Here is a 25,628-nt window from a genome sequence, read left to right as displayed (position 1 = left end):
TAAAAACTGAGAAAAGTTCAGAAACATTTGATAAAGATGACAGAAGATCTGGAGTAGTCTCTATAGAGGGAATAAATAAGTTAGCTAGGACCCTTCAGCTTGGAAAAAAAAAGATGACTGATCAGGGATATGACAGAAGACAATAAAATAGCAAGTACCCTGAAAAAGCTCCTCAGCAATCAGTTGCTTGTTGTGGCTTTCAATGCAAGAAGTGGGGATCATTAGATGCTAAAATAGTACTTCACACAACAGGAGGCAAGATTCTGGGGGTCCCTATCATAGGATGTCATGAGAGCTAAAATTCATATGGTCCCAGGGAGCAAATTTGTGGAGGACAAATACATAAAGGACCATTAAACCCAAAGACAATCTCTGGTCCAAGAAATTCCTGGACTCTGGAAGAATATTCTGGGCAAGGATCATTGCATATTTACTCCGTTCTTACATAAATTGCAAGAATTGTTTTGGCTACCAGTCATGTTGGTTTTCCCTTAGAGAATAGGCAAAAGTCCATTATTAACACACCTGAAAGCATTAGAGTGGCACGAAAAAGAGAAACTAGGGAAAAGTCTGTAATTTCATGGGATGACAAACAGAAAATAGGAAGAGAGGCAAAACATCAGAAATACAAAGGGGTATTCAGGTGAGGCAGGCATGTTCCCAAGTGAAGGTTTGGAGTTACCCATCCTGCCAAAACCACACATGGATATACCATTTAATGAAAAAATTTGGCTACCTGGGCAAACACCTTTGTAGCCAACAGCCTCCTTAAATGTTAGCTGAACAGAAATACCGAGTGCCAAAGAAACTCAAAGCAGCTACACACTAGGAAGAAAACTGGCTTTTAGACAAAAAACATCACTCAGGTTTGTTTAAGGAACGCGGAGCAACAAATGAAATGCCAATTAAATATAACCACGTATTTGGTAGGAGGGTGAGTCAGAGGTGAGGCAAATCCCCTGGAGGGAGAAAGGTGCAGGCAGGGTAGGTACCCTGGTGAGTGATGCTGCAGGTCCCTCTGGCACGGCCCGTGCTGGCTGCGGTCACCGCACGTGTGGAGTCAGCTCCAGCTGCAGAGCCCAGCGGCAGAGGCATGGATGTGGGCACGCCGGCCAACTTCATGGGGACATTTGTTGGGAATAACAGAACCGCTCTTGTGTCCGCACCACTTTGCTGGGGGTTGTTTACAGGGCTCGTCCTGGGCACAGAGAGCGTGTCGAGCCCAGCTCCGGCAGCAGTGCAGCATGAGCACGCCACTGATTGTTTTCCGGGACAGAGTTTTCCCACTGGAGAAAGAAATGCTCTGATTCTCCTTCACCGCAGCTTCAAAGAGGGGTTGTTACGCAAGCTAAACGGCTTTCTTTTACTGTTTAATCTAAATTTAAAATTCATGGGCAGGATTTTTTTTAAGCGGTCTGTATACTTTGAGAAGCCTCATTGACTTTTGATAGGATTCAGACCTTTAAGGTAAAAAATCACCTCAGTGGCACTAGGCTATGGTACATTACCTTTTCAGCAAACTAAGAAAATTCTAAAAAAATTCCAGAAGTATCAAAGACTAACATCAGCAAATGCTGAAGAAAAGCATCCCATGTGGTGAGTTCCCTTTGTTCTCTCCTTAGCTTTCTAGGCTTTTCAGACTTTCTTAAGGATCTAGCAGTTATTACTGAGGACTTCTCTGAGCAGCGTATCAGACTATCATTTAGATGCATGAAATTTTTTCTGTTTTCCCCCCTATCACATACAAAACCCCCTGCCATCAGTGCAAACATCTTCAGTTTTGTGTTTCTAAAATCCAGCAATGCTAACTAGAGAAATCTCACAAAATTTAACAGGAACTACGTACGAGGACGGACTTCACAATTTGTGTTCAAGCTTAACGTGACTGCTTATCACTTTTCTTTTGTCTTCCTTTCAAATTATTTGCAGCAACCACCTGAGCAGAGGTTTGGCCATCTGAGCATCAGAGCTGCAGTAGCAGAGAGTTCAGCAGAGACTGACAAACAGAACACATCCATTTCATTGAGCTCCCAGCCTGGGAAACTGGGATGGTGCTTTCAGCCACTACCTACACAATTTTGTGCATCTTCCTTTCTGTCTATCAAGGCAAGATCTACTGGGACAGAACAATTGGTGTAAGGAAACTTGCAGTATTTAAAGAAAAAAAACCCAAAACTACAATAAATCTGCAGTCTCTGGATTTGCTTGGAGATATAGAGCGAAACTGCTGAACAGCATAAGAAAATTAGACCCCTAGTTTCTTAGCTGAAATCTCCCACTTGCACTTGACAGCAAAAAAATACACCTCCCAAAAGCCAGGAGCATAGCAAAATTTCATAGATAACAGAAGAAAATGGGACTACTGAGAGGATTTAAAATTACAGTCTCTTATTCTATTACAAGTCTAAGTTATACCAAATTTCTGTCAGTTTATGATCCAAGAACCTAATTTTCTTTAGCTCCCAGATAAAAGCTTTCTACTCTCATTTTAGTCTGCCAGTCATAAGAGCAGTCAAAAAAACCTAATCAGGACAGTTCATTTTCTATAGTTTGCTTTCTGCTGGATCGTCCATATCAACAAGCATTCTTCTCAGCTTAACCTGTCAAACTTGTGTGCTTAGCAGTCACTGACTGAAGAGAAGCCAAACCTGCTGCTCAGGAACATCAGTAGATACAGTAACAGCAGGCATAATTAAAAACAAATTTTCATTTCTTCACGTAGGTTTTAACACTTGACATTTTTAAAATTTATGGAGATCATCAGACCATAAAGATTAGATGGAGTCAAATCATCCTTAGGGCTGAGTACTGCAGACTACAATGACGACTTAGAAGTGACACTGGTCTTTCCACCCTTCTCCCATTTCAAATGCCCAATATACCAGAATAAATGCAAAGATAGAAAAACATGCTTGATGTTTCAAGTCGTAAAATCTTTTTCCTCATATACTTTAAGAATTAAAAATGATACTTTGCACACATCTCTGCTCAAAAGACAATTCTGCTATGCTGCTCTTCAGTCTAAGGAGCTGCCAGAACACAAGCGTCCCATCACAGCTCTCAACTCAAAGAACAAACTCAAACCTTAGCAAAATACAAGGGCAAGAACTGATTTTTTATTAACCTATTTTATGGACTCTCAAGAGGAAAATGAGTCCTGTCAATGGTTCCTCACTGCATGAGACTAATATCTCATCAGAGGACATGGCATTATTTCACTTTTATGTCTGTCCCTAAAGAATTCTCCCTTTGATGAAGCAGTTCAAGGGCAGACATCAAAAAGTCTGTCGTAGCAAGGTACAGCAAACGGATCCAAGCCACCTAAGACTTCATCAATAAAAATACACATGGTAAAATTATGCTTGACAAGCATAACAAATATTTGCATCGCTATTGTCCTAGAGGGGGACAATACCTTGTACTGCTGGTGACTTTCCTTTCAGACCAACCTGACAAAAGTACACAGTACTGCTGAAACTAAGCCACAAAGGACAGAATTTATATTCCAAGTTTCTGAGGTAGCCAACTTTTTAAAAAGTCAGATTAAATAAATTACCCTTCTAGACCTAAATAACCTTTTAAACATCTACTACACAACAACATGTATACCACCATGCTTTTTGTAAAAACTTATTTCAGCCATAAAAAAGTTACCTTACAAAAATTAGAGATGACTCCCACTTGAAGAACTGACAGAGGAACAGACGACCACAGATTTGAGTAAAGGTCACAGACTCTACCCAGGCACATTTCAAGACAAGAGATTGAGGCACACTCAGGTCACCTGAAGATCTAGTTAACAATATTTACCAGCTTGGTCTATAAAGCAATTAATCACTCTGAATAAAAACCTCTGACAGCAGCCTATGGTGAAGCGTGCTCTACCTTTTTTCCCCCCAGGATGCTGGATAAGATTTTCTTTTGAATAACCATTCACCAGGTTTGTCAGTCAATATCCTGTATCTACATTTATATGGATACTCACAGTGATTCTCTTACTCTTTAAAGAACCTGCAGTTACCAATAGTAACCAGATCAGGTGTTAGGTGGGATAAACTATCATAGGAGAAAAAATGTTTTTGTAATCTATGTGGTTTGAATGGAACTCCACGCTTTTCTTCTGAAGGAATTTTTGACCAGTTACAGACGTGCAGTGCATTTGTGCATACCACTGTTCCATTACAGGCTTTAGATTTTATTGGTGTCTGGTGTGTTGCCAGCAAGACACACAAACCCACCAATAAAAAGGAGCTTAAAATGGTGAAAAGAAGACACACTTGAAGAGAAATCTCTTTATAGCTTTCATTTAAAATATAAAATAGGTGAAACTTTAAAAGAGGAACATCCCATTCTGACCAAATTTTAAAATACAGTTTCATGCTAAAAGCAAAAGTCTGGATGTGAGACTTATGGAAGCTGACAAGCAATACAGAAAGAAACCTAATCTTTCACATTACTTGCATCCGTGTCTTTGCCTTCCTGGATTCCATGAGTGTTGGCATTTTTACTAGATTGATCTAAATCCTCAATTTTATTTTCTATTTCCATAGCACTGCTCTCTACAGGACTCTGGGAAGACTCTTCACCTATTTCTGCTTCCATTTTTGTGACTAGATCATGTTCTTTATCTTCCACATCCATTCCTTCCTCTGTTTGCATCAGTTTGTGTTGAACTTCTTCCTCAGTTTTATTTTCCAATTCCTCCTCTTTCCTCTTTGCTTTAAACACTTCAACTCCCATCATCCTCAGGTAATGAAGTCTCTCGTTCTTGGGCACAAAGGCACGCAGTGACGTCTTCCCTTGCCAACCACACAGAACTATCGGACACTGAAGATCATGAGGTTTTCTACAAGCAAGCAGGTAAATTCAGTCAATTATGAGAAAGTTCATCTTCAAAACTTCATTTTATAGCCATACACCAATTCAGTCCTAACACTGAATGCATTTTGCAACTATTCACAGAACTTAACTTCACCATCTACACAGGCACCTGTTTGTCTACAAGCAAGCAAACAAGCCAAAAACCCAAAAACTCAATGCTAATAAATTTTTGCAACAAGCAGAATAATTTTTCTGGCTCTGGTTTCAAACCTAATACAAGAAACAGCAAAATGAAAGTTTACGTTTAGAAAATTCGCAAGAGTTTTGTCCACAAAAGTCGCTTTGTCCACATAAAAGAAACAATAAAAAGTAACTTTTTTCATTCCAAATGCTGAACTTTACAGGGAAACAAACAAATAAATCACATGCAGTGATCTGTTGATCTCTGGCACAACTATCAGCTCTCCTTTATTAAGTTAAATTCTACACTTGTTTAAGAATTCACAGATAAGACAGCTTCTTTCTCTGTTTCCTATGTGGCTTTACTGTTTCCCTCACTGCATCTCTATGCCTCTACTTCTGTTTTTGCTGAGTGAAAAGAAATTCTTGTTCAGGCCTTAGAAGTGCATAAATGGAAAGCAACACATTTACTTACTCAGGATCTGGGTCATACTTCAGAACTATACTTCCCATCGCTACAGGGAAGGGGGAACAAAAACAAAACAGATGTGTTACTTGGTACAATAATACAATGATTGCAATCTGCAAATGTTCATGAAAACAAGTTTTTTGACAAACAGAGCATGACATGGTTAGCAGTTATCTACATCAATACTCTGGACTAGAGACAATACCAGATTTTATTCCTTTTTTTTCAAATCAAAGTATTTATATAATAACAGAAGCAATTGCCAACATTGCCTCCTCCAAAATCCCAAACAAACAAATTAAAATACAAAATCCACACAGTGGATTAACTTACTCAGTGAATCTAGCATGGAACTTTTACTTAATTAAAATGAATGTAAGAGTATGCCAGACCAAACTTCAGAACATTTTTTTCTTCCCATTTTGTCTCATCAATCACAGAAGTACATGGATCAGCAATGAATTGGAAATAAAACAATTAAAAAAGGCTGAAAACCAATTTTCTTCACATTTTGAACCATCCAGTGCAGAGGAAATAAAAGTCTAATACGAGTAGACATTGCTCCCCATATTTAAGAAAATCAAATCTTAGTAACTATATTTGATATATAAGGTCATGACAAGCAATTGCAGATGACAAACAGTTTCAGTTGGAGCACCAACAGGAAGAAAAACCAAAAGCGTATATAAAATCTTCGCTCATCAGATATTTTAAATGCTGCCTCACAGCACTGCTTTGTAGAAATCGTAAGTTTGGCAACTCTTCTGTTCTCTAAAGCTCAAAAACCTTAGGGGCTGCAATCAGAAAGGACTACAGTTTTTATCAGCACATTGGCTTTCAGTAATGCTTACTTACTTACTTATTTACAATAAATTTAGTCAAAATTTTTAGCAAACATAGTTTACGTTACAGGATTTTCATAGCCCTCTGTGCAAAGTATAAAAGATAATTTTGTGACAGCACAATTAGCAGGCTTACCCATATCTTTGACTTTCTTCTGTGTTTCACTGCTAAATTTACTTAAGAATGGATTTTCCTGGGTTAGCAGAATTTTGACATCTTCTATGCAGACATTTATAATCCTTGCATGAATGAATGGGTACAGAGTATAAATTCCCTGTTTAATAAATAAAGACAATTATTTCAAAATTTAACCACTGATGTCTGAAGGAAAAATGTTAAAAACAGTATGCATTTTACCTAAACCCAGAAAACAATCTTCACATTTTAAACCATACTGAAAATGTAAATTACAGTAATTTCACGACTATAAGGCGCACCCTTTTGACTAAAATTTTGCCACGAACCCGGAAGTGCGCTTTATAGTCCGATGCGCCTTATCTGATGTACAAAGTTGCGACATTTGCCACCCCGGAAGTGCGAGCCTGCAACAGTCCCCAGCTGAGCAGAGCCCGTCTGGCGGCAGCATCAAGCCAGCACCGGGCTGGGGCAAGCCCGGCGGCATCGGGGCAGCAGCCGCGCGGGGCGGGGAGGAAAGCCGCCGGAATCTGGCAGCGGCGGCGCAGGGTGAGCCTGCCGGCATTGGGTCACCCGGAGCGCCAGGGGACTCCCAGAGCGCATGGGCAGCACGAGGTTCCCGGTGCGCCAGGGGGGCGCGTGACACCCGGAGCGCCAGGAAACTCCCGGAGCAGCGGGGCCCCGGGGACGCTCCACGGAGCAGCGGCAGGCATGCCCCAGCCTCGGGGACGCTGCACAGAGCGGCGACGGGCATAGCCCAGCCCCGGCGGGTACAGGCAGGCCCGGGGACAATGGCTGCCTAGTTGAGGCGGGGCCTCGGTCAGAAACCGCACGGGGGGAGCTGGGGGCAGAGCCTCGCTGCAAAAAAAAAAAATTGCACCTTATAGTCCGGTGCGCCTTATATGATCTACAAAGTTGCGAATTTTGCCGACTCCCGGGGGGTGCGCCTTATAGTCCGGCGCACCTTATGGTCATGAAATTACTGTACCCTTAATGTGACAAAGTTATTGCCAGCTGCCTTACAGGCTCATGAGGAAACCAAAGTATCTCCTTTGAAAACACAATGTGATGCAATTACCTCTTGTGCTAATCTGAATGCACACCCAAACTGTTCACCATCACTGTTGCGAGACCAGACTTTTATCCCTGTGTTGATAACCTGCAAACAGCAAAGTCAATAAGCATCAGTAGGGAGTATAAATTCTGAATTACTACTCTGAACTTTTTTTTTTTCCCCTCAACTCTTTGACTAAAACTTTATTTGCACTGGACACTGAATTAATGTGAAAGTTCATTTGAGGGAAAAACAAACTCCTATAAAAATGTGGTGCTCCCTCAGCATAAAATGCTTTATACTCCTTTCCAGTTTGAAAACTGAATTTCTTAAAATTTTGTCAATTATGTAGCCATTTTCTGGGCTGTAGGGGATAAAAGAATAATTGTTTATCCATCTCAAAGATCTGTTGCAAAGATGTACTGAATATGCTCAAAAATTTTCAAGATTTGACTAGATGAGGCCCCAGAATGTATCTGATCTAGCTTTGAAGTCAGCTCTGTTTGATGTAGGAAGGAAGCTGGACTAGATGACCTCATTCCAACCTAAATTCCACAATGACTTTTGAGACAAATCTTTAGCATTTGCAAGACATTTTCCACAGGGAATCATAAAAAAAAAAGAAATTCCTCTAATTCACAAAAACTACTTACTATCGCATTATCACTCATCTTAATGAACTTTCAAAATGTTTAATTGTTAAAATTACTTTGAAACAATGTCCCTATGTAACACAGCCAGTAAATAATTCAGATGAACTTATATTTTTGGTTGGTTTTCAAAGCTTTTAATACTTTTATAATTAAGGGGGTGATAAACACAACATCATCAATGTAAACTTGTAAATGTACCTGAAGACTACATAAAAATGCTGGCACACACACAGCAGTTATATATTCCCTCTCTCTACTTTTAAGTTCTCTTTCATCCACCAAAAATGTACTGATTTTCACCTCAGAGATGTACTTACCTCTCAGAGTCAACTTTTCATCTCTAACACAGAAGGGACAGAGAGGAAAACATTAATCCAGACTTTAAAAAAATATAGCCTGTCAGAGTGCTAATCCTCTATGTAAACAGTACACTTGGCAAATTCAAGGAGATATACACTGATGCTTATGAACCATACCTTCATCTTCTCACTATTGTTCAGAAGCACATTCCTTATCTCCTTAGAAACCATGTACAGCTGCCTCTTTTTTCCTTCTTGAGTCCGAGTCAGTAAATTCATCTTGGGAAAGGATGGGTCCAATGCATAAAACTTCCTGTGGCCATAATACTTGTTTTGATTAACTGAGCAATAAAATCACATACTCAAAATGCATGGTTTAGCCCATTTCCTCCAGCTATCTCTGCAAACACTTAGCACTTTGGCTTCAGAACACAAAGATTAGACTTTCTAAGCTGCATGGCATCAGAAAAGACAAGCTGTTATAGACACTGAGACACACTGGAAAATTTCCAGTGCAAACTCTAGTTGGCTATTTTCATTTAAGTGTTGAGGAGACGGGGCCCTGGTGCAAAGTCAGGCAAAAGCCATTATGCAAGACCAATGAGACCCATGTTTTGTAATGAACTGAACTTGAATTACTCACATCCCCGAATTAACAGAAATCTTACTGCCAAAACAGAAACATTTTTTCTTACTGGATAGGAAGGAACAATGGATCATCTTCAGGGAGAAACACAAAAGGGTCTTCTTTAAAACCGAACAGCTTCATTTTTTTAGAGGGTGGTGGTCTAAAAAGGAAATAACATTGCACTGTCAATTTCACTAAAAGTACCTGCTTTAAAATCAGTATATACAGTTCATTTAGTAAATACTTGGTGTATTGTAACAACAGTATGTCAAAGAAAATACTGGCAGTTTCTTGTGCTTCACTAACACTACACACAATTTAACTTGTTACAATAAGAAAGTGAAGCAGTGCTTTGAAACAGAGCTCACAAAAACAAGTAAACAGATTTCTGATGGAATGATTGTGAAGACAGTATAGAACTTCCAGCTTCTGAAAGTATTTTTTTCCTTAACAGAGAAGAAAGTAAGAAACACACTTAACAAATGCTAATAAGAAAACTGGCTATTTTCCAAACTTGCTGAATGAAACACAGACAAGACAGAAAACATGGAAATACAAGAGAACTGAATGAATTCATTAATAAAATAGACTTAATTCATTAATTAAATAAACTTCCAAATTACAAAAGAACTAAAGAATACTCAGCAACTGCAGAGCTGTCACAGGACAAATACTTAGATGTGGTCCCTTACCCGCATACTCCTTCCTTTTTACTCTGCTCAGTGTCCAAATTCTGCAACTCTTGCATTTTCTTAGACTCTTCATTTTCAGCAAGTTTCGGTTCTTCAATAATACAGGTAGAACCATTACCTGAATTAGCTGCTGTGACTTCAGTATCTCCTGTTCTTTGTGGTAATTTCTGATGAACCTGTTTCAAATTACAGCATTTTCAAAAAAGCACAAATAGTATCCAACTTGTAACAGAAGGCACCTATGTATGTCTTTGTATGTGCTTAATTCTTGTCAATTTGTATACAAGTGCTTAAACAGATCCATTCAGGGAGTTAATCTGATTACTAGATTAAGATACCACTATAAATTGCATTTACCTCTAGTACTGATCTGGACAGTTTCATACCAACTGTCCAAGAAAGCTATTTTTATATCATCTACAAAATCATGTTCAAGCACTCAGAGAAGACTATTCAGACTATTTTAAAACAGGGTCTGATGTTTTCGTCCTAACACTCAAAGTGACACAGGTTGCAAACCTGCTGCTGCAAACCTTCTGTAAGAGTGCTACGACATTTAACTTAGAACAGCATAAACTATTTGGAGGGTGCTTGCTTCTGAATAAATGCTTCTTCCCTGTTGGCACATACATTTTATTCATAAATTGTTCTAATTAGGCAAATCAAATAAACACCTAAAAGGGATTCATACAAGAAGTTATTCTCACAGACACGACAATCTAAGAGATCAAATAAATCACATCAACTTAAAATCCTGTTGACAGGATTTTAAAGACAATTCACAACAAATGGATTAAAGTCAGATGGCTGAAGCTGCTGCTCCAAACAGTTTTACATCCATTCCCCATGCTGCTGATCTGCTAATCTGCTAGTGAATCACTCCTGTGCAACCAGCCACAGAGTAAGATAAACTGACATCAGAATTAGCTTACAACACAGCAGAAAAAAGCCTTTTAGCAGGGGACCACACACAGTTGAAGGAAGTGACAGCTTTAGCCATCCAATATAATCTGCTTCTGTAATTCTTTCAAAGCCTTAATTTTAGGGTCAAGATTTATCTTGTTATTTTACTACCATTTCAAAATTCCCTTTTTTTCTTCCTATTTTAAAAGTTGTCGTGGTTTTTCCTTAAATACTTCATGGATTTAGGAATTTATTTTTATTTGACACACTGAACTGTAACTGAAGGACAGATACAGAACAGTTATAGTATGTCTTCTAGTCTGTGCAAACTTAAAAAAAAAATCCTGAAACATTATTAGTAATTAACATTTTAGATAACTTAAAAGAAGTTACCTTAGGCTGACGTTTATTCCACGGCATTGGAGACTTTTTTATTAAGACAGCCACAAAGAAGCCACCTGTGTTCTGGTGATGTGGCAATATCCTAAGACTAGAGAGAAAAGAAAAATAAAATGTGGCAGCACATTCATAGCTGCGTTCAGAATCACAAAATACCAGAAGGCCCACATTTATATTTACTTTCAGGATAAGGTAAGTATTCCTAGTAGGATTGTGCAGATTTCATTTATCAAACTAGAAACAGAATCTAAATAGAGCATTCTGGCAAAATTACTTGCATCAATGCAACACGTTCATTCACTGTTCACATTTGAGCTTTAATGACTCATTTCTAAACAATATTTTTAGAATAGCTACGGAAAGCCTTCAAAAGCAAGTAAGTCACATTGTTAGTACGGTAACGCTTTATACACTTTTTCAGTAATTTTGACTGTTTATCTCTACTGGATGCAAAGAATGTGACCTTTTCATGCGAATATTTATTCCTTTTACGCAGTAATTTCTCCTGATTCACTGGAGTTTAAATATTGCGCACTGCATATGAAGTAATATTGTGCATTACATATGAAGCTATCAAAATATACTCAGACCTACACATTCTTAATCTAGCCTAATTATAATTTGCCCACAGCCATACATGTTACATCAAATCGTTGTAAGATCTACTCTGAGAAAACTTACCAGCGCTCCAGATTCATTGCCTTTAGCTTCTCTTCATCTTTCACTGGAAACATAGTAGGACGTATTTGTGTCTGCCTGTTTGAAGGCACATCTTTCCACTCCTCAAACCACTGTCCATCTTTCAGCATCACCTTCAAAGGGGTAAATATAAATTTAGTGAAGAATAAAGGTCATCATTTTACAGGTTTTAATTAAAACACTTCCAAACCAAGGTTCAGACACCAAATAGAGAAGTTATTTCCTGGTATAGAAAATTAAGTTCTTTTAAAGTGTATTGTTTCTTTGTCCATTACACGTGTGCACTTCAGAGCTGCAGATTCTTGTCAGCTGCAGGTCTTTGCTCTACTTCATATGCTTAAAAAAAAAAAGCACACAGTCAAAGTGCAGATTGGTGCTGAATCAACTACAAAGATCTCTGTTAACCTGCTAAAACGTGAACCACCAAAATCCAGTGGAAGGACAGTGGTGGAATATGTGAGATCAGTGAGCCATGAGATTTAATATACACTACTCCTTTTTTTCCATGAGACTGGCAGTGAAACATTGTGTTATAAGCAGCTTCCAAGCAGCATACAAAGGAAAAGAGTTACTGCAGTCTAGTAAAGATCAGAACTGAAGAATCCCAATTTCATTATATAAGAAATATGCAAGAGTTCAACACAACAGCTTGGTAGGCAGAAGGCTGCATGACACAGGCATGTACAGGTCACTGACAGATGCTTTTGTGGAGAGTTGCTGAAGAACCATGTCCCCATGAATTTTCTAGCATCTGTACCTTTGTTTGTAATTCAGAACATATCTACAGATCCACTCTAAGACAATGTGTAGACATAACATCACCTCAGTCTGGCTAAGGGCCAAAGCTTTTGATGGACTCTTATGATACAAGCAGAAGGTTAGAGCCACAACTCTTATAGGAAGGCATTCTGAAAGTTCTTCAAGCAAGGATACCAAAGTGAAAAAACACCAGGCAAAATTTGACCTCAGAGCTCTACATGCGTGGTATTGTACTGGATGCTAAAGCTCTAAGAAGGGTCCCAAATGGGGATGCACAGGGTGAATGCATAAAATAGTCACTGAAATGAAGACCCATTTTTGTTATTAAGGCAACAAAGTAAAGCATTTGCAGTGATGGCGACTTCAGGACTGGCAAGTATGATGAAGTGGTTTCAAGCATCTCACTGTGATTGTCTTGAAAGTTTAATCAAGTGCTCTAGTGGAAACTGAAATGTAACATTTATCTAGACTACTAAGAACTTTGGAATGCAGATTTCAGCATCATGAAGTCTGGCACTTCTCAACCACTGAACAGATCACACCTTGTGCCTTTCCACATTTTCTGAAATAGAAATTACTGTACTTACAGAATTAGTATTTCAAGTCAAAATATGCTACATTTCATAGTGCTAGATGGAGACAAGACAGACTGTACTTCTGAACTGTTCTTCTTTGGAAGTCACGACTCAAGTTTGAGAAAAAACCAACAACAGGAGTGATAAATAACTGAAGTCTAAAAAAAAAAATCTGTAATTACTTTGGTTTTACAAGAAAAACTGCCTAGCAGTCCTGTGCTGTTCAGTTTTGGTTTACCAGCCTAACTGGCAAGTTGGTGTGACTGGTAGAATGACAAAGCATCAAAGAACACGCTGAACTCTTCTCTACTGCACATTTTACTGATCACCTGTTAGAGCAGAAAGAAGAGTAAAAGTGTTGCAGGAACAGATGACCAAACCTGGAGTTAAAAAGGTGTCTTCCTTCAAGCCCAAAATAATTCACTGGAGTTCACTCATTGTCTGGCTTAAGGAGGGAGTACTGAATGCTATTTCCAAGCATCCAAATGTCCCTTGAACAAAACCTGATTTCTGTTTTTGCTGTTTCCAGAGATTTACGGTCAACTGTTGTTCAGGAATACCCAATGCAATCTGCCACAGAGCTCCCAGAAAACAAATGCTGCAGCAGGGAACAAAAGACTACACCAAGTAAAAACAGCCCCAAATTAAGCAAATACATTCACAGTGACATGCTAGCCAGTGAGGCATGAAAATACACAGTAGCAGCAAATCAGGTCTGAAGAAAGTCTAGCAAACTTTCAACACATTTTTTAAAACCTGTTAGGGAGATTTATATTTCAACTGCAAACAGATAAATAGATGCTACAGGGAATAGAATATACCCCTAGTGATCAATATATAAATATATATAATGGCTTTATGGAGTACCAAAACAGGTAAAATTAAGATCACAGAGCCGCAGTTATGCATTTTACATTTATTCTTCAGGTACAAGCATACAGAGCAAACTTTAGGAACTGTAAGAAGGAAGAAATCAGCTACTTTCTAAGCTGGATTTCCAGTGGCAGAACATAAACGAATCTTTATTCCCTGCATCTTGTTCATTTAGCATAAACCTGTCTGCCATTACAAGAGACTAGTGAGATGGTAAGACAGAAAATCCAACAGCATTGCAAAGGCACATACTCAAAATTTAATCAGTTTCTTTCCTCACTTTACCAGGATGGCCTTCTACTTTTCCTGACTATACTCTTGACAAGAAGCTGAAGCAGCTTTGGGTTTTTCTGCCCCTCCCAATTAGTTTGTTTCCAGAACTGAAATATTTAAGGCCTGGAACAACATACAGGATTCTATTAATATTCTAGGATTAGTCACATCAGTGCAGGCTTTATAGCTTATTTGCAGAAACAGCTTCACAGCTTTTACTTCCAAATGAAGTAAAACGGATCAGCTAAAGAACTGCAGAATCTAACATCCACAGACCCTTAAGACAGAGATAGATGGCTAACATTAAAAGTGGCTGGAATTATGTTGCCATCTAGAGGCCATATATGCACACCAGAATAGGGAATTGCAGCAAGAAAATACAGAAGACAGAGGAAAAAAACCTAGAGGTAAGGGGAAAGAAGATGAGGAGAAAAGAACCTACCCTCATAAACACTTTCAGCTTAGTTCTCTCCCCTAAACATCAAATCACTGCCATTAATGCAGCTCAACCCAACGTTGTGAAATGTGACACCTTAGAATTTTCCTAATTTAACACTCTACCACAGACCAAGAACTTCACAAAAATATCAGGTTAAGTACCTTCCATTTTGTAATTCCTGGCATCCTCTTCAAACCTGGTAACTCAGAAGAGACATCAGCAAGTTCTAAGGCACCTGAAATCCCAAGAATATAAATGTTTTGAAAACAGAATTTAAGAGTTATGCTGCCAATTAAATTTTATAAAAATAGTTTTCCTTAAAGTTTTAAGCCATTTAAGGAATAGTATTTTATAAAACTTTCAAGAAATAAGTTATTAAAGTTATTAAAGTTATACAACTTCAACCACTTACATTAACAAAGAAGGTGAGAAGAACTGTTAATAATTACATAAGATGCAATCTATAAATTACCCAAAACATAATGGTTAGATATTTTTGTAGTAGCTGCAGAGTAATACTCTACAATCTGTACCATTAAACATCAGTGTTCTAAGCATCAGAATCACTGAAATTCTTATTCTCATTTACTCAGTATTTGGATTTACTACTGATTAAGTATTTTTCAGGGAATAACTTTTGGTATAACTAAGCCTTCTGAAATGCCTATGATATTCTAATTTCAAGGACTTACAATCTCAATATATTCTAGTGAGAGAGGAAAGAGAATTTGTTATTTCTAAAACGGAAAGGAAAATTCCAAACTGCTTAACACTAACATGACAAAAGACTATGTGCCTAAAATATGTCAAATAACTACAAGACATCAACAGGGTCTAGCTTAATCTACTGAATAAAAGCTTCAAGCTGCCCAAAGTCCAGAAGTAATGATATAAAAATTTATTGTTTAAACAGGTGACCTCCCTAGAAAATAATAACTTTTAACATTGCTTTTCTCTGATTCTGAATACATCAGTTATTTAACAGTCAGATAGACTTTTCCTCATGTTGTACACAATTTATCAACCTGTTCTACATTACTATAACCATTTACTCTTACAGTGACAGTTTAAGCAAGTCTTTTAAATAAATGAAAAGGAGATACATGAATTCATAGAAAAATTCAAAAATGACATCTCAAATATGATTACACTTGATGTTTTGGATCGATTCTTTCAATACTCCTGCCTCCCTAAAGGTGATTTCAGCTGGTATCTCAAGACTACATCAGACAGATCAGTCACTAAAGAGCCTGTCAGAAGTGCTACAATTTCCAACAGTTGCTACATGGTATAAAAAGACCTTCTCCCTATTCCTTCATCCCAAAGGGGAAAGCAATCTCTCATCTGTTTCACTAACAGCAAGATAAGACTGTGCTAGAAACTACCAAGAAACCTTCTGAACTGACCTGAACTAATTCTTGAAGTACAATGTTCCGTGTAGACCACTGCACTACTTCTTTACTACTACCTTCTTAAGCTACACCTGTGTTCAAGTTCCAAGAATATTCACTTGCTGGAACACATCACAGTCTCTCATTATGCCTTAAAACACCTCCATGGTGCAGAGACTAGATCCAAACTTCTTCCAGTCCTTCCTTCAAAGTACTGAATTTCCCCCAGGTGCTGCAATTGCTGGCCTCCACATCCTACTGCTTTTGTGTTCCTATCTCAATCAGTTCTTAATGCCTTCCAATCCTGTCACTGTTAAAATTAATGCCGTCTTACTATGGCCTTCACTAAGACAAGCATACTGTAATTTACTGGAAACGTGTTTATGATTACCAAAGAAACCACTTCTAAATAAAAACGTCCTTTCAGAACCACAGAATAAGCTGAGTTGGAAGGGACCCACCAAGATCATTGGGTCCAACTTTGGCCCTGTGCAGGACAACCCAAGAGCCACACCACATGCCAGACAGCATTGTCCAAAAGCTTCTTGAACTCTATCAGGCTGGTGCTCTGACCACTTCCCTGGGGAGACTGTTCCAGTGCCCAACCACCCTTTTCCCTTCACAAGGAAGTTTCAAACTGCAATAAGGTCTTCCTTCAGTCTCCTCCAGGCTGAACACAACAAGGTACCTCAGGCCACTTGTCATCAGGCTTTTCCTGTAGACCCTTTATCATCTTTGTTGCCCTCCTTTTCATGCTCTCTAATAGTTTAATGACTTTCTTATATTGCAGTGATCGAAACTGCACACAGGATGTGAAATGAAGCTGCCCCAGTGCACAGAAGAGTGGGAGTAAGAATTACAGAGTCAATTCCTAATTAACCTGCAAGCACTTTAGCTAAAGTGCTGTTTCTAAGACAATGAAATTTCATGCACAATTTGGGACCAGAATAGTTACTGGCACAAAGTAAACATTACACAAAACAGGCTACCAAATTCCAGAGTAAGTGCAGCTCCAGGAGCAATAAAACTGCTTCTGCTCTGTAAAAGGCTCAACTATAAAAAGTCTGTGGAACTTTCCATGCCAAATCCAATTTGATGTTTCCAAACTTCAGGTTATTCATTCAGAAAAAACAGTATACACCAGCTAGCAAATGGGCTACTGAACCCTACTATCACAAAGTGATGCAGTGCAGCTTCCCAGCTTATCTCAATTCTTCTACCTCTTGTAACCTCAGCCTTCACATGCAAGTCAAAAATGCAAAAAACACCATTAGTTTAAACACATTAAAATTCCAAGCACATCAAAATGTGGGGCAAAGGATGCTAAGGGTATCAGTGACTCCCACCTACTGGTGTACAATTACTTTGCTCTAACTGCTTAACTACACTCCAGGCTTTTTACTCCTATACTGCGCAGCAGCAGTGTTTCACACGGAGTTTTCCAAAGGAATTACAGATGTCAGACTTGGACTCCAATCAGTGGAAGCAGTTAGTGGGAGCCAGATAACAGAGACTGAATGCCACTGATGTGTACAAGTGTCTTCTGTATCATTAACACGACTCTTCAGGTTTTGTATTTGCAGCTGATTTGCAGCCCATTTAAGAAGACTGCTCATAGCAGTATCAATGAAATCCTACTACTGCAAAAAATTTCCACAGTTTTGCAAACTAGCAGCGTATTACCCACATTAAGTTTATCCGCAGTGCCATCATGCACACATCCTTTTTTGGGCTGCGGGGAAAAAAAAATAAAAAAAAGAAAAAAAAAGAAAAAAAAGAAAAAGAAATAAAGAAAGAGCTCCCCACTCTGTTCAAGCTCGCATTCTCACCTTGACTCTTTTCCAGTAGAGATGCAATCACAGCTTCATTTTCAATGGGATTCAAGGAGCATGTGGAATACACCATTCTCCCACCTTCTGCCAGCTGTTCAACACCACGGGTTGCAATTCTCAACTGCAATCTAACAGAACACTCTTGGTCTAGCCAGCTATCATTCAGGAACCCAAAAAAAGCTTTACTGCAGACACACAACTCTCCATGGACTAAGCCAGAACTTGGGGAGTTCTACAGCTGTCAGCAGTACACAAATTACAGTCAGTGTTAAACTAAATCAGCTTAGTGCAGTCTATACTGCAGGGACACTCAGAATGACACTTTTAAATTAAAACAGCAATTAGGTCAAACATAAACACTAACACAGCATAACTTTGAACGTAACATTCTCTATTTTGTTCTGTCAATTTTATTATCAAGTACTCAACACTAGAAAATAACACCCAAAAACGTGACTCTTCCCAGAAATCCAGTTTAAAAAATGAGTAATCTGACTATTACAAATATGATGGACAACATAGCTTAACTAGTAGTGGCCTTCTGAGAAAGGTATCACTGAGCTGGACCACGAGTTTAGACCCTACCTGCATACTTCCAACTAAAACAAAACCAGTAAAAATGAATGAATTGCCTAGAAATAGGTCAGCTGAGTCACATTAACCAATGCATCCCCAGTTTGTTAAAAATACACAGTAAAATATTCTGAGTTTTTTCTATCTGTTTCAATCACTACATTTTACCATGTGCCTGCACTAGGCTAAGTACTCATGCACCATCAGTTTAAATAAATCCATCTCAGGTAACTGAAACCATTTGTGTATGATCTCTAGAATCCTGAAGATTTTAAAATATCACTATTAAATTTTACAACTTACTGTGTTTTCCAACCTGCCTAAATGCTAAGAACCCCAACCAAGTGATTTGTTACATTTTATTAGCTGTCCTGTCTAAATCAGTTCAATGAATATTTCCATGGCAGATATTCATAACAACACAAGCAATTTAGATTCATATGCTTCCCTCCTCACATCTGAAACCCTACACTTCCTCAGTAGCATTAAGCTCTTGATTTCAGAGAAAAATTACTCTTCTTAGTCTCTGTTTTGTCATATATTAACATGTGAATGCACACAGATGTCAAAGATATAGAAAAAGGAGAGAAAAATGAAAGCAGTGCAGAAGTAAAATAACCATTTTTACCCATGGAGTTGCAAACTGTTTTGTGTTGTCCACTTCTTCCACACATCGATGTTTTTCCTCATGGTTCCATCTCCGCTGCAACAGAGGTCGAACAGGTTTGTATTGTTTTTGTGTAAAACTCATTCCATATCCAAGTGATTTATAGCAGCACAAAAATACCAGCCCCTCTCCCTTATAACTAGTTCTCCTACACTGTTCTCCGTTGTTTCCTCCCTGTCTTTATTTCAGTGTTCTGAACATAAGGTCAAAATTTGAAGCCCTTCAACTGATCAAATTTAAGGACCACTTGGAGAGAAAAAATTTAACTCGATTCTGTATTCCCACACTTAAAAGGCATTTGCAATTTACTATAAATCCTAACTCACTAACCTACTCAAAAGGCACAATCCAGTAGCATAAAAAATTTAGCATTGCATTTAACGCAGTAAAATCCACGTGGTTCAAGTTTTCATGTAAGGTACCTGCAGGGGACATCACATAAAATCCTGTCATAGAAGAGGATCTCTTCTCTTCCATCAACATCTATTTGCAGGTTAGGAATGCTGGAGGCATCATGATTTACCACCATGATGCATGGACTGTTTAATCTCTTAGCCTGATGAACCAGCAAATAGCAGCGCTTGTTGTCAACATCATTGGCAATTATAAAACCATCTGGGAACATAAAATAGTGGGAAAATGCTTTACTATCCAACAGATAAATAATCTTACATACTTTACTCCCTTATCTTCAGAAGTTCTGTAAACCTTTCACTAGAGATTTTTACTTAAAAGACTGCTCATGAATCGGGGAGCCTTTACTGAGCATAAAATAACCTAAAGTATGTTGAAGGTTAATTGATGTGTCAGTCTCAAGAGTTTTAGATACCATCCTGTGGCAGTAAGACACAGCCAAGGGCCCTTCAACTTATCAAAGCAAAACCTCTAAAACAGAAAAAAAACCCCACTGTCACCAAAGAGGCAATCTCTACATCAGCAAATTTTCAGTACAATGCAGAAAGAATCCACACTCTCTACAACTCTACAGTGTCAATGGGCAGTAATTTCTACTGGTATCTAACAAAAAAAAAAAAAAAGATTCTGAAGTTTACAAAAAGATAAATATCACAATTGCTTCAAGTCTAAAGCAGCTTAAACCAGTGATTGCAGGATACCACAAAAGCACAGAGGCTCATGGGCCACCATCTACTAAGTAAATCTGATTTATATACAGAAATTAGGATCTAATCACATGTACTGTGATCTGCACTGTAATGATACATATAATTCGTGTCTGTTTTTCAAGCAAAAGAAGCATATGCAGTTTCAAATCAAAGGTGGGTACTTTTAATCTCATAACAACCCCTTAGGGAATTCAGTATGTAGTTAAATGCAGTTACTCATCTGTGACATTAAGAACAATCTACTACAAGAAAAAGCAGAAATTCCAAGTCGCAACTTTTTAGTTTTCCAGACTTACTGGGAAAAGGAACATTCATGTCTGCATGCAACATTTCAATGAGCTGTGCAGTCTTAGATCCAGGAGCAGCACACATATCTAGAATCTACAAACATAAGAAAGTTTTTAGAAGTCCTGCCTTGTACTTTTTCAGTATTTGAGAAATTTACTATGTTCTTGTTTACATTGAGTATTTTTGAATATGCAGAATTCTGATTGTTCAATTTGAATAAAAATGAAGTACAATCCTGTTCATTGTATGCTTTACTTTTGAAGGTTGAAAATATAAAAAGGACTTTAGTTTGTAGGGAACAAAAACTTCAGCTGAAATAAAATTTGAAAGAGGAACCTGAATACATATTTGGGGATATGATCCTTTTATCAATTCACAAACAACTCCAACTGAAGTTATCTGCCACTTTACATATATACACACACATATTAAAGACAAAGTTACATTGAAGAGCAAGTAGTACTTTTCTTTAAACTATTAGTTAAAAAAATCAGAGACAGTAGTTTCATACAGATTTTATAAAACTGTTTTCCCTCCCCATACATTTACGTTCCAATGCACAAAATGGGGGCAGTATGTCTCCTGCTTCTTCACCTTGGAAGAAGCACCTGGGAAGTGTATGAACTGCCCTGAGGCAGCTGAACCTAACAGCAGAGACACCAACACCTAAATTCTAGTGTATTTCTTTCTCCTAATTAATCACTTACTCAGCTTGTGATAGAGCCATTAGTAGAGTCACTTTCACAGCAAACATGACATCTCGCACTATTCTCTTAAGCAAGGAAGCTTAGAGTCTTTCCTCTTCCCTAGTTACAGATTTTCAGAAACATATGCCTATCTCCTGCACCTTTGGCTCCAGTAAAATCAGCTGAGATTGTACAACAGGATAAAAGATGGGAACGATCTGCTCAGATCCTCATGCAAACCCCTGGCACTAACAAGACTAAACCAGAAGACAGCCCCCAGAGAAACACAAAGAGAGCACCAGAGAATGTGTGATAAATGCTGTCATGCAGCAGCGCTAACACATCATAAAACACACCCTGCAAGACAGCATCACAACTGCTGTTTAAATTAAGATATGTGATGCTACTGTTTTCTACTTTTGCAGATAATGCAAAAGTTAATGAAAAGGCTAAACACACTTTAAAACTGTCAAGCAAACTGATGGTGGGGAAAAACTAAATGGGAAAAATAAATTTAAAATGCACACAGCTACAGTGAAGCTTGACAGTCATTAATTTTATCCTTGTGGAAGATGGAATCAGCATGTTAGATGTGACATACAGAACATGCTGGTTAAAAAAAAGTAACTTGAAATTCTGGTCCTAACAAGCAGCTCCAAAGACACTAAGGACCATAAAAGGTACTAAGTGACAGGTTAGAGCATAATTACATCATTAAACATTTGCTGTTTTGGCACACGAGAAGATAAATTCTTAGTCTGGTTTATAAAATCTTACACACATTTCTGTAAAATGCAATAGTCACCCAAATTAAGCATTCAATGTAAAGCCTATATACTGCTAGCTTAGCACATACAATGTAAGCTGTGTGCAAAAATATCCCCACAATTTGTGTTTTATATTTTATATTAAGATGAATGTGTTCGCCATCTGTTCAATTCCAGACAAAAGTCAAAATATGCCTGTGACACATCAGGACTGATACTCTGAATTTACTATTCACTTTAAAAAGATGAGAAGACCTTGCCTCACATAAAAGCATCCGTGTACAAACTACTCTTTAGAACATGTTAGAAGTTCAATAAACATAACGTTTTAAGGTACAGCATAAACATTTAAGACAGAAGTACACAACGCAGCTGCTTGAGATAGCAAGGCAACTAGCTCATTAATTTAACAGATTAAGAGAGTAAAGCCATCTGACAGATTTGGTCTGCAAATAAGCAGAGAGTATGAGAACACCACAAAGTTAGAACAGAAAGTTTGCTACCAGATATCCTCATTCCTGTGGTGCGCCATAACAAAATACCATGGGCATTCCTTACACACTTCAGTTAAAATTAGGATCCTATAATATTTAGCCACCACCAACAGCATGTTTCCATTCACCCAAAATATTTCAACTAACAGATTATTTATAGAGTAGAACTTCTCAGCTTCTTCCAAAGGCTTAAAGGAGTGAAATCTGCAAGGTATGGAATATTATCACTTGCATCATGAAAACTACATCTGTTCACAGTGTGATGGAGAAAAGTTAAAAAAGTCACCTTACTTTAAAGGCAGGTTGCAACAAGAATACATAACTCAGATGGAGCTAAACACACTTACACTTTGAAAATAAGACTATGCAACTGTCCAAAATCAAAGTGCTTTTTTGCAGGGTATTACATGCCGCTGAAAAAGCAGATGTTCCTCTGACAGTGTGTTTGTGACCTGAACATTAGTTGAGTGCCGGGTGCTGCTTGTTGAAAGTGCAAAATGTACCAACATGAAATACAACCACCTATCAGCCTTGATACTGCTCTTGTGATTTGTTGTTCAATTAAGCTAATTTCAGAGAACAAACTTTAGTATGCATTATATTCTAGACTTACCTTATGATGAGGGCTAACATCAAGCAGCAGAGGTGGGATCATACTAACAGCCTCCTGACGACTGATATTTCCCTTGAAAGGAAAAAAGAAATTAAATTTGCTTTTATTCCATGAAAGAATACAGTAATTTCACGAATACAAGCCGCACCAATGTGACCAAAAGTTTGGTGGAAACCCGGAAGTGCAGCTAATATTCGAGGGCGGCTAATACATGAACAAAATTCTAAAATCTGCCAACACGGAAGTGAGAGCCCGCGGCAGCCCCAAGCCAAGCTGGAACCCGGCCGGCCCCGGCTGAGGTGGGAAAGCCTGGCAGAGGCGGGGCCAGCAGTGCGGGGGGCGGGCGGCAGAGCCTGGCCCAGCAGGGCGGGGCAGGGGGGTGGCAGAGCCCGGGCCAGCAGGGCGGGGGAGCCCGGGAGAACTGGGGCTAGCAGTGCAGGGGAGCATGGCAGAAGCAGGAAGCCCGGCGGCTGGGGGTGCCTGGCAGCGGGGGAAGCCCAGCAGAATCGGGGCCAGCAGCGTGGGGGAGCCCGGCGGTGCAGGGGCCTGCAGTGCCGGCCAGGGCGAGCAAACGCGGCGGCGGTGAAGACGGGAGGGGGTGGCCAGCGAGCCTGGTGGCGGCGGCGGCAGCCCTGCCGGCGGGGCGAGCGAAAGCGGCAGCGGGGCGGCCGGCGTGCCTGGCAGCGGCGGCGGCGGCTGGCCCGCCGGCAGGGCGAGTAAACTCAGCGGCGGGGCAGTGCTGACGGGAGAGGGGGGGCCAGTGAGCCTGGCGGCGGCTGCAGCACCACCCGGCCGGCCCCGTCGGCAACCATGAGCGGGCTGAGCCTGCCTGGCCCCGCCCCGAGCCAGTAAACCCCGCTATGCCGCGATCCTGTTACTAATTGGCCAATTTGTGAAAGCTGCGCACGGATTCTCGCGACGAACGAAAGTGCGGCTAATATTCGGGGTGCGGCTTATCTATTGACAAAGACAGCAACATTGTCGAGGCACCGGAAGTGCGGCTTATACCCCGTGCGGCTTGTAGTCGTGAAACTACTGTACATTTCTTTTGCAATAAAACTTTTAAATTGCTACGTAGTAAAATGAAAAAGCAGTCAAAAACACACTACTATAAACTTGTGATTAAATTTTGTTCAAATTTAACAAAAAAAAAATCACAATATTTCACCTAACTGTAATTTCTAATAATTGAGTATTTACTCCAACTGTATTAATTCTGTAGTTTCTGCTCAAAAGAGAGGAGAAACTGGCTTGAATCAAGTGACAAACATTTACCACTTAAGTGTTGTTGTGCACATGCAGTTTTTACCAGATATAAGCATTTGCTTTCTAACAGCAACTGATTACTTCGCTCATTTTAACAGCCCCAAACATAAAAAAAACCGCAGTTAGTTTAGGTAAATATTCGTAGCTGCAGTTATGCACTAAAATCACTGGATGCATCACTGCCAACCACAACACAAAATCCAAATTCTTCTGAGCTACTCAACGTCTGAGAGAAAAGGTAGAGTCTCCATCTTTCATAACGTATTTCAATAAAGCATTGCACAGGATATGCCAGAAAAAAAATCAAAACTTACACATTCTGTCTCGCTAACCAGAAACTGATGAAACTTTTCCAGTAGTGGGGACTTGCGCAAGATTTTTCTACTCAAGTTAGTGTGCCAGGCTAACTCTTCAGGATACCTGGTGGGAAAGAGAAGGGAAAAGAACAAGTGCAGAAGAAAGAGAGCGATGAGCCAGGCTGGTTGCCGGGAACACGCAGAACGCCTTATCCCATCTCCACATCACTCACCAGCTCAGCGACTGCGGCATCTCCACTTTTTGGCCATCCACCTCCAGATCCTGCAGCTCTCGGAAGTACTTTTCCTTCAAGCAGTGGAGAATCTCTTTGGCGTGGCTGCATGCGAGAGACACCCGGAGGGAAGGGATGGAGAATCAGAGTCACAGGATGGTTCGGGTTGGAAGGAGCCTCAGGGACGGCGCAGTTCCACCCCCCCGTGCCAGGGGCTGTGGCAGCCGCGGTGCGGGCGCGGCCCCGCGGGAGCCCCCGGCCCGTACCTGCGGTAGCCGGTGATGCGCAGCGTGGCGGGCAGCGGCTCCCGCAGCGCCGCCATGAACGCGTCCCACTCTCCGGTGGGCACGATGCCCAGCTCCCGGTAGTACCGCTCGAACAGCTCGTTCTCCTTCACGATCTCGGGGTAACCGCCGGCCCAGCCCTGAAGAGAAGCGCCGCCGCCGTCAGCCCGGCGGCCCCGGCGCTCCCCGCCCCGCTTCACCTCCCCCGGCCCAGTTCTCACCGCCTGGTCCCCGCCGCCGCCCCGCTCCTGCCGGTCCGACCGCCGCTGCTGCTGCAGCTGCTGCCGGCGGTCCCGCGCCCGGCGGCCCATGGCAGCCAGGCGGCGGCCGAGCCGCGCCACCAGCCCCGCCGTGAGGAACAGCGGCCGCTCCCGAGCCCGCTCGGCCGGAGCGACCGCGCGGCTGCCGCGTGCTCCCGGC

The 25,628-nt window shown here is 40.1% G+C and overlaps 1 protein-coding gene across 1 annotated transcript; it reads right to left on the bottom strand.

The window, feature by feature from the left end:
• Positions 1-4,288: 4,288 nt before the first annotated feature.
• Positions 4,289-25,519, bottom strand: NSUN2 (NOP2/Sun RNA methyltransferase 2). Its single transcript, XM_033065831.2, has 19 exons — positions 25,430-25,519; positions 25,191-25,348; positions 24,925-25,029; positions 24,710-24,815; positions 23,130-23,201; positions 20,578-20,662; positions 19,580-19,772; positions 19,119-19,193; positions 17,915-18,045; positions 14,856-14,929; positions 11,758-11,888; positions 11,071-11,167; positions 9,775-9,950; positions 9,150-9,242; positions 8,632-8,767; positions 7,527-7,607; positions 6,449-6,587; positions 5,477-5,516; positions 4,289-4,846 (listed from the first exon to the last, which is right to left on the bottom strand). Exons 1-19 carry the CDS (start codon positions 25,517-25,519, stop codon positions 4,441-4,443), a joined length of 2,388 nt encoding a protein of 795 aa, XP_032921722.1. The 3' UTR covers positions 4,289-4,440.
• Between the last annotated feature and the right edge of the window lie 109 nt (positions 25,520-25,628).

Source organism: Catharus ustulatus, chromosome 1 (assembly GCF_009819885.2).
Source record: "Catharus ustulatus isolate bCatUst1 chromosome 1, bCatUst1.pri.v2, whole genome shotgun sequence".
NCBI classification, from domain to species: domain Eukaryota; kingdom Metazoa; phylum Chordata; class Aves; order Passeriformes; family Turdidae; genus Catharus; species Catharus ustulatus.
This window is presented reverse-complemented; position numbering and strand designations above follow the sequence as displayed.

Excerpts from the sequence above, each read along its gene's own strand:
- NSUN2 (XM_033065831.2), bottom strand. The coding sequence starts at position 25,519 with ATGGGCCGCCGGGCGCGGGACCGCCGGCAGCAGCTGCAGCAGCAGCGG. Across the intron at positions 18,046-19,118 it reads AACAGTTTGCAACTCCATGG|ATTGCAGTTGAGAATTGCAA; the intron begins GTAAAAATGGTT and ends GTGTTCTGTTAG. Across the intron at positions 11,889-14,855 it reads CAGGAATTACAAAATGGAAG|GTGATGCTGAAAGATGGACA; the intron begins GTACTTAACCTG and ends ACCCCTTTGAAG.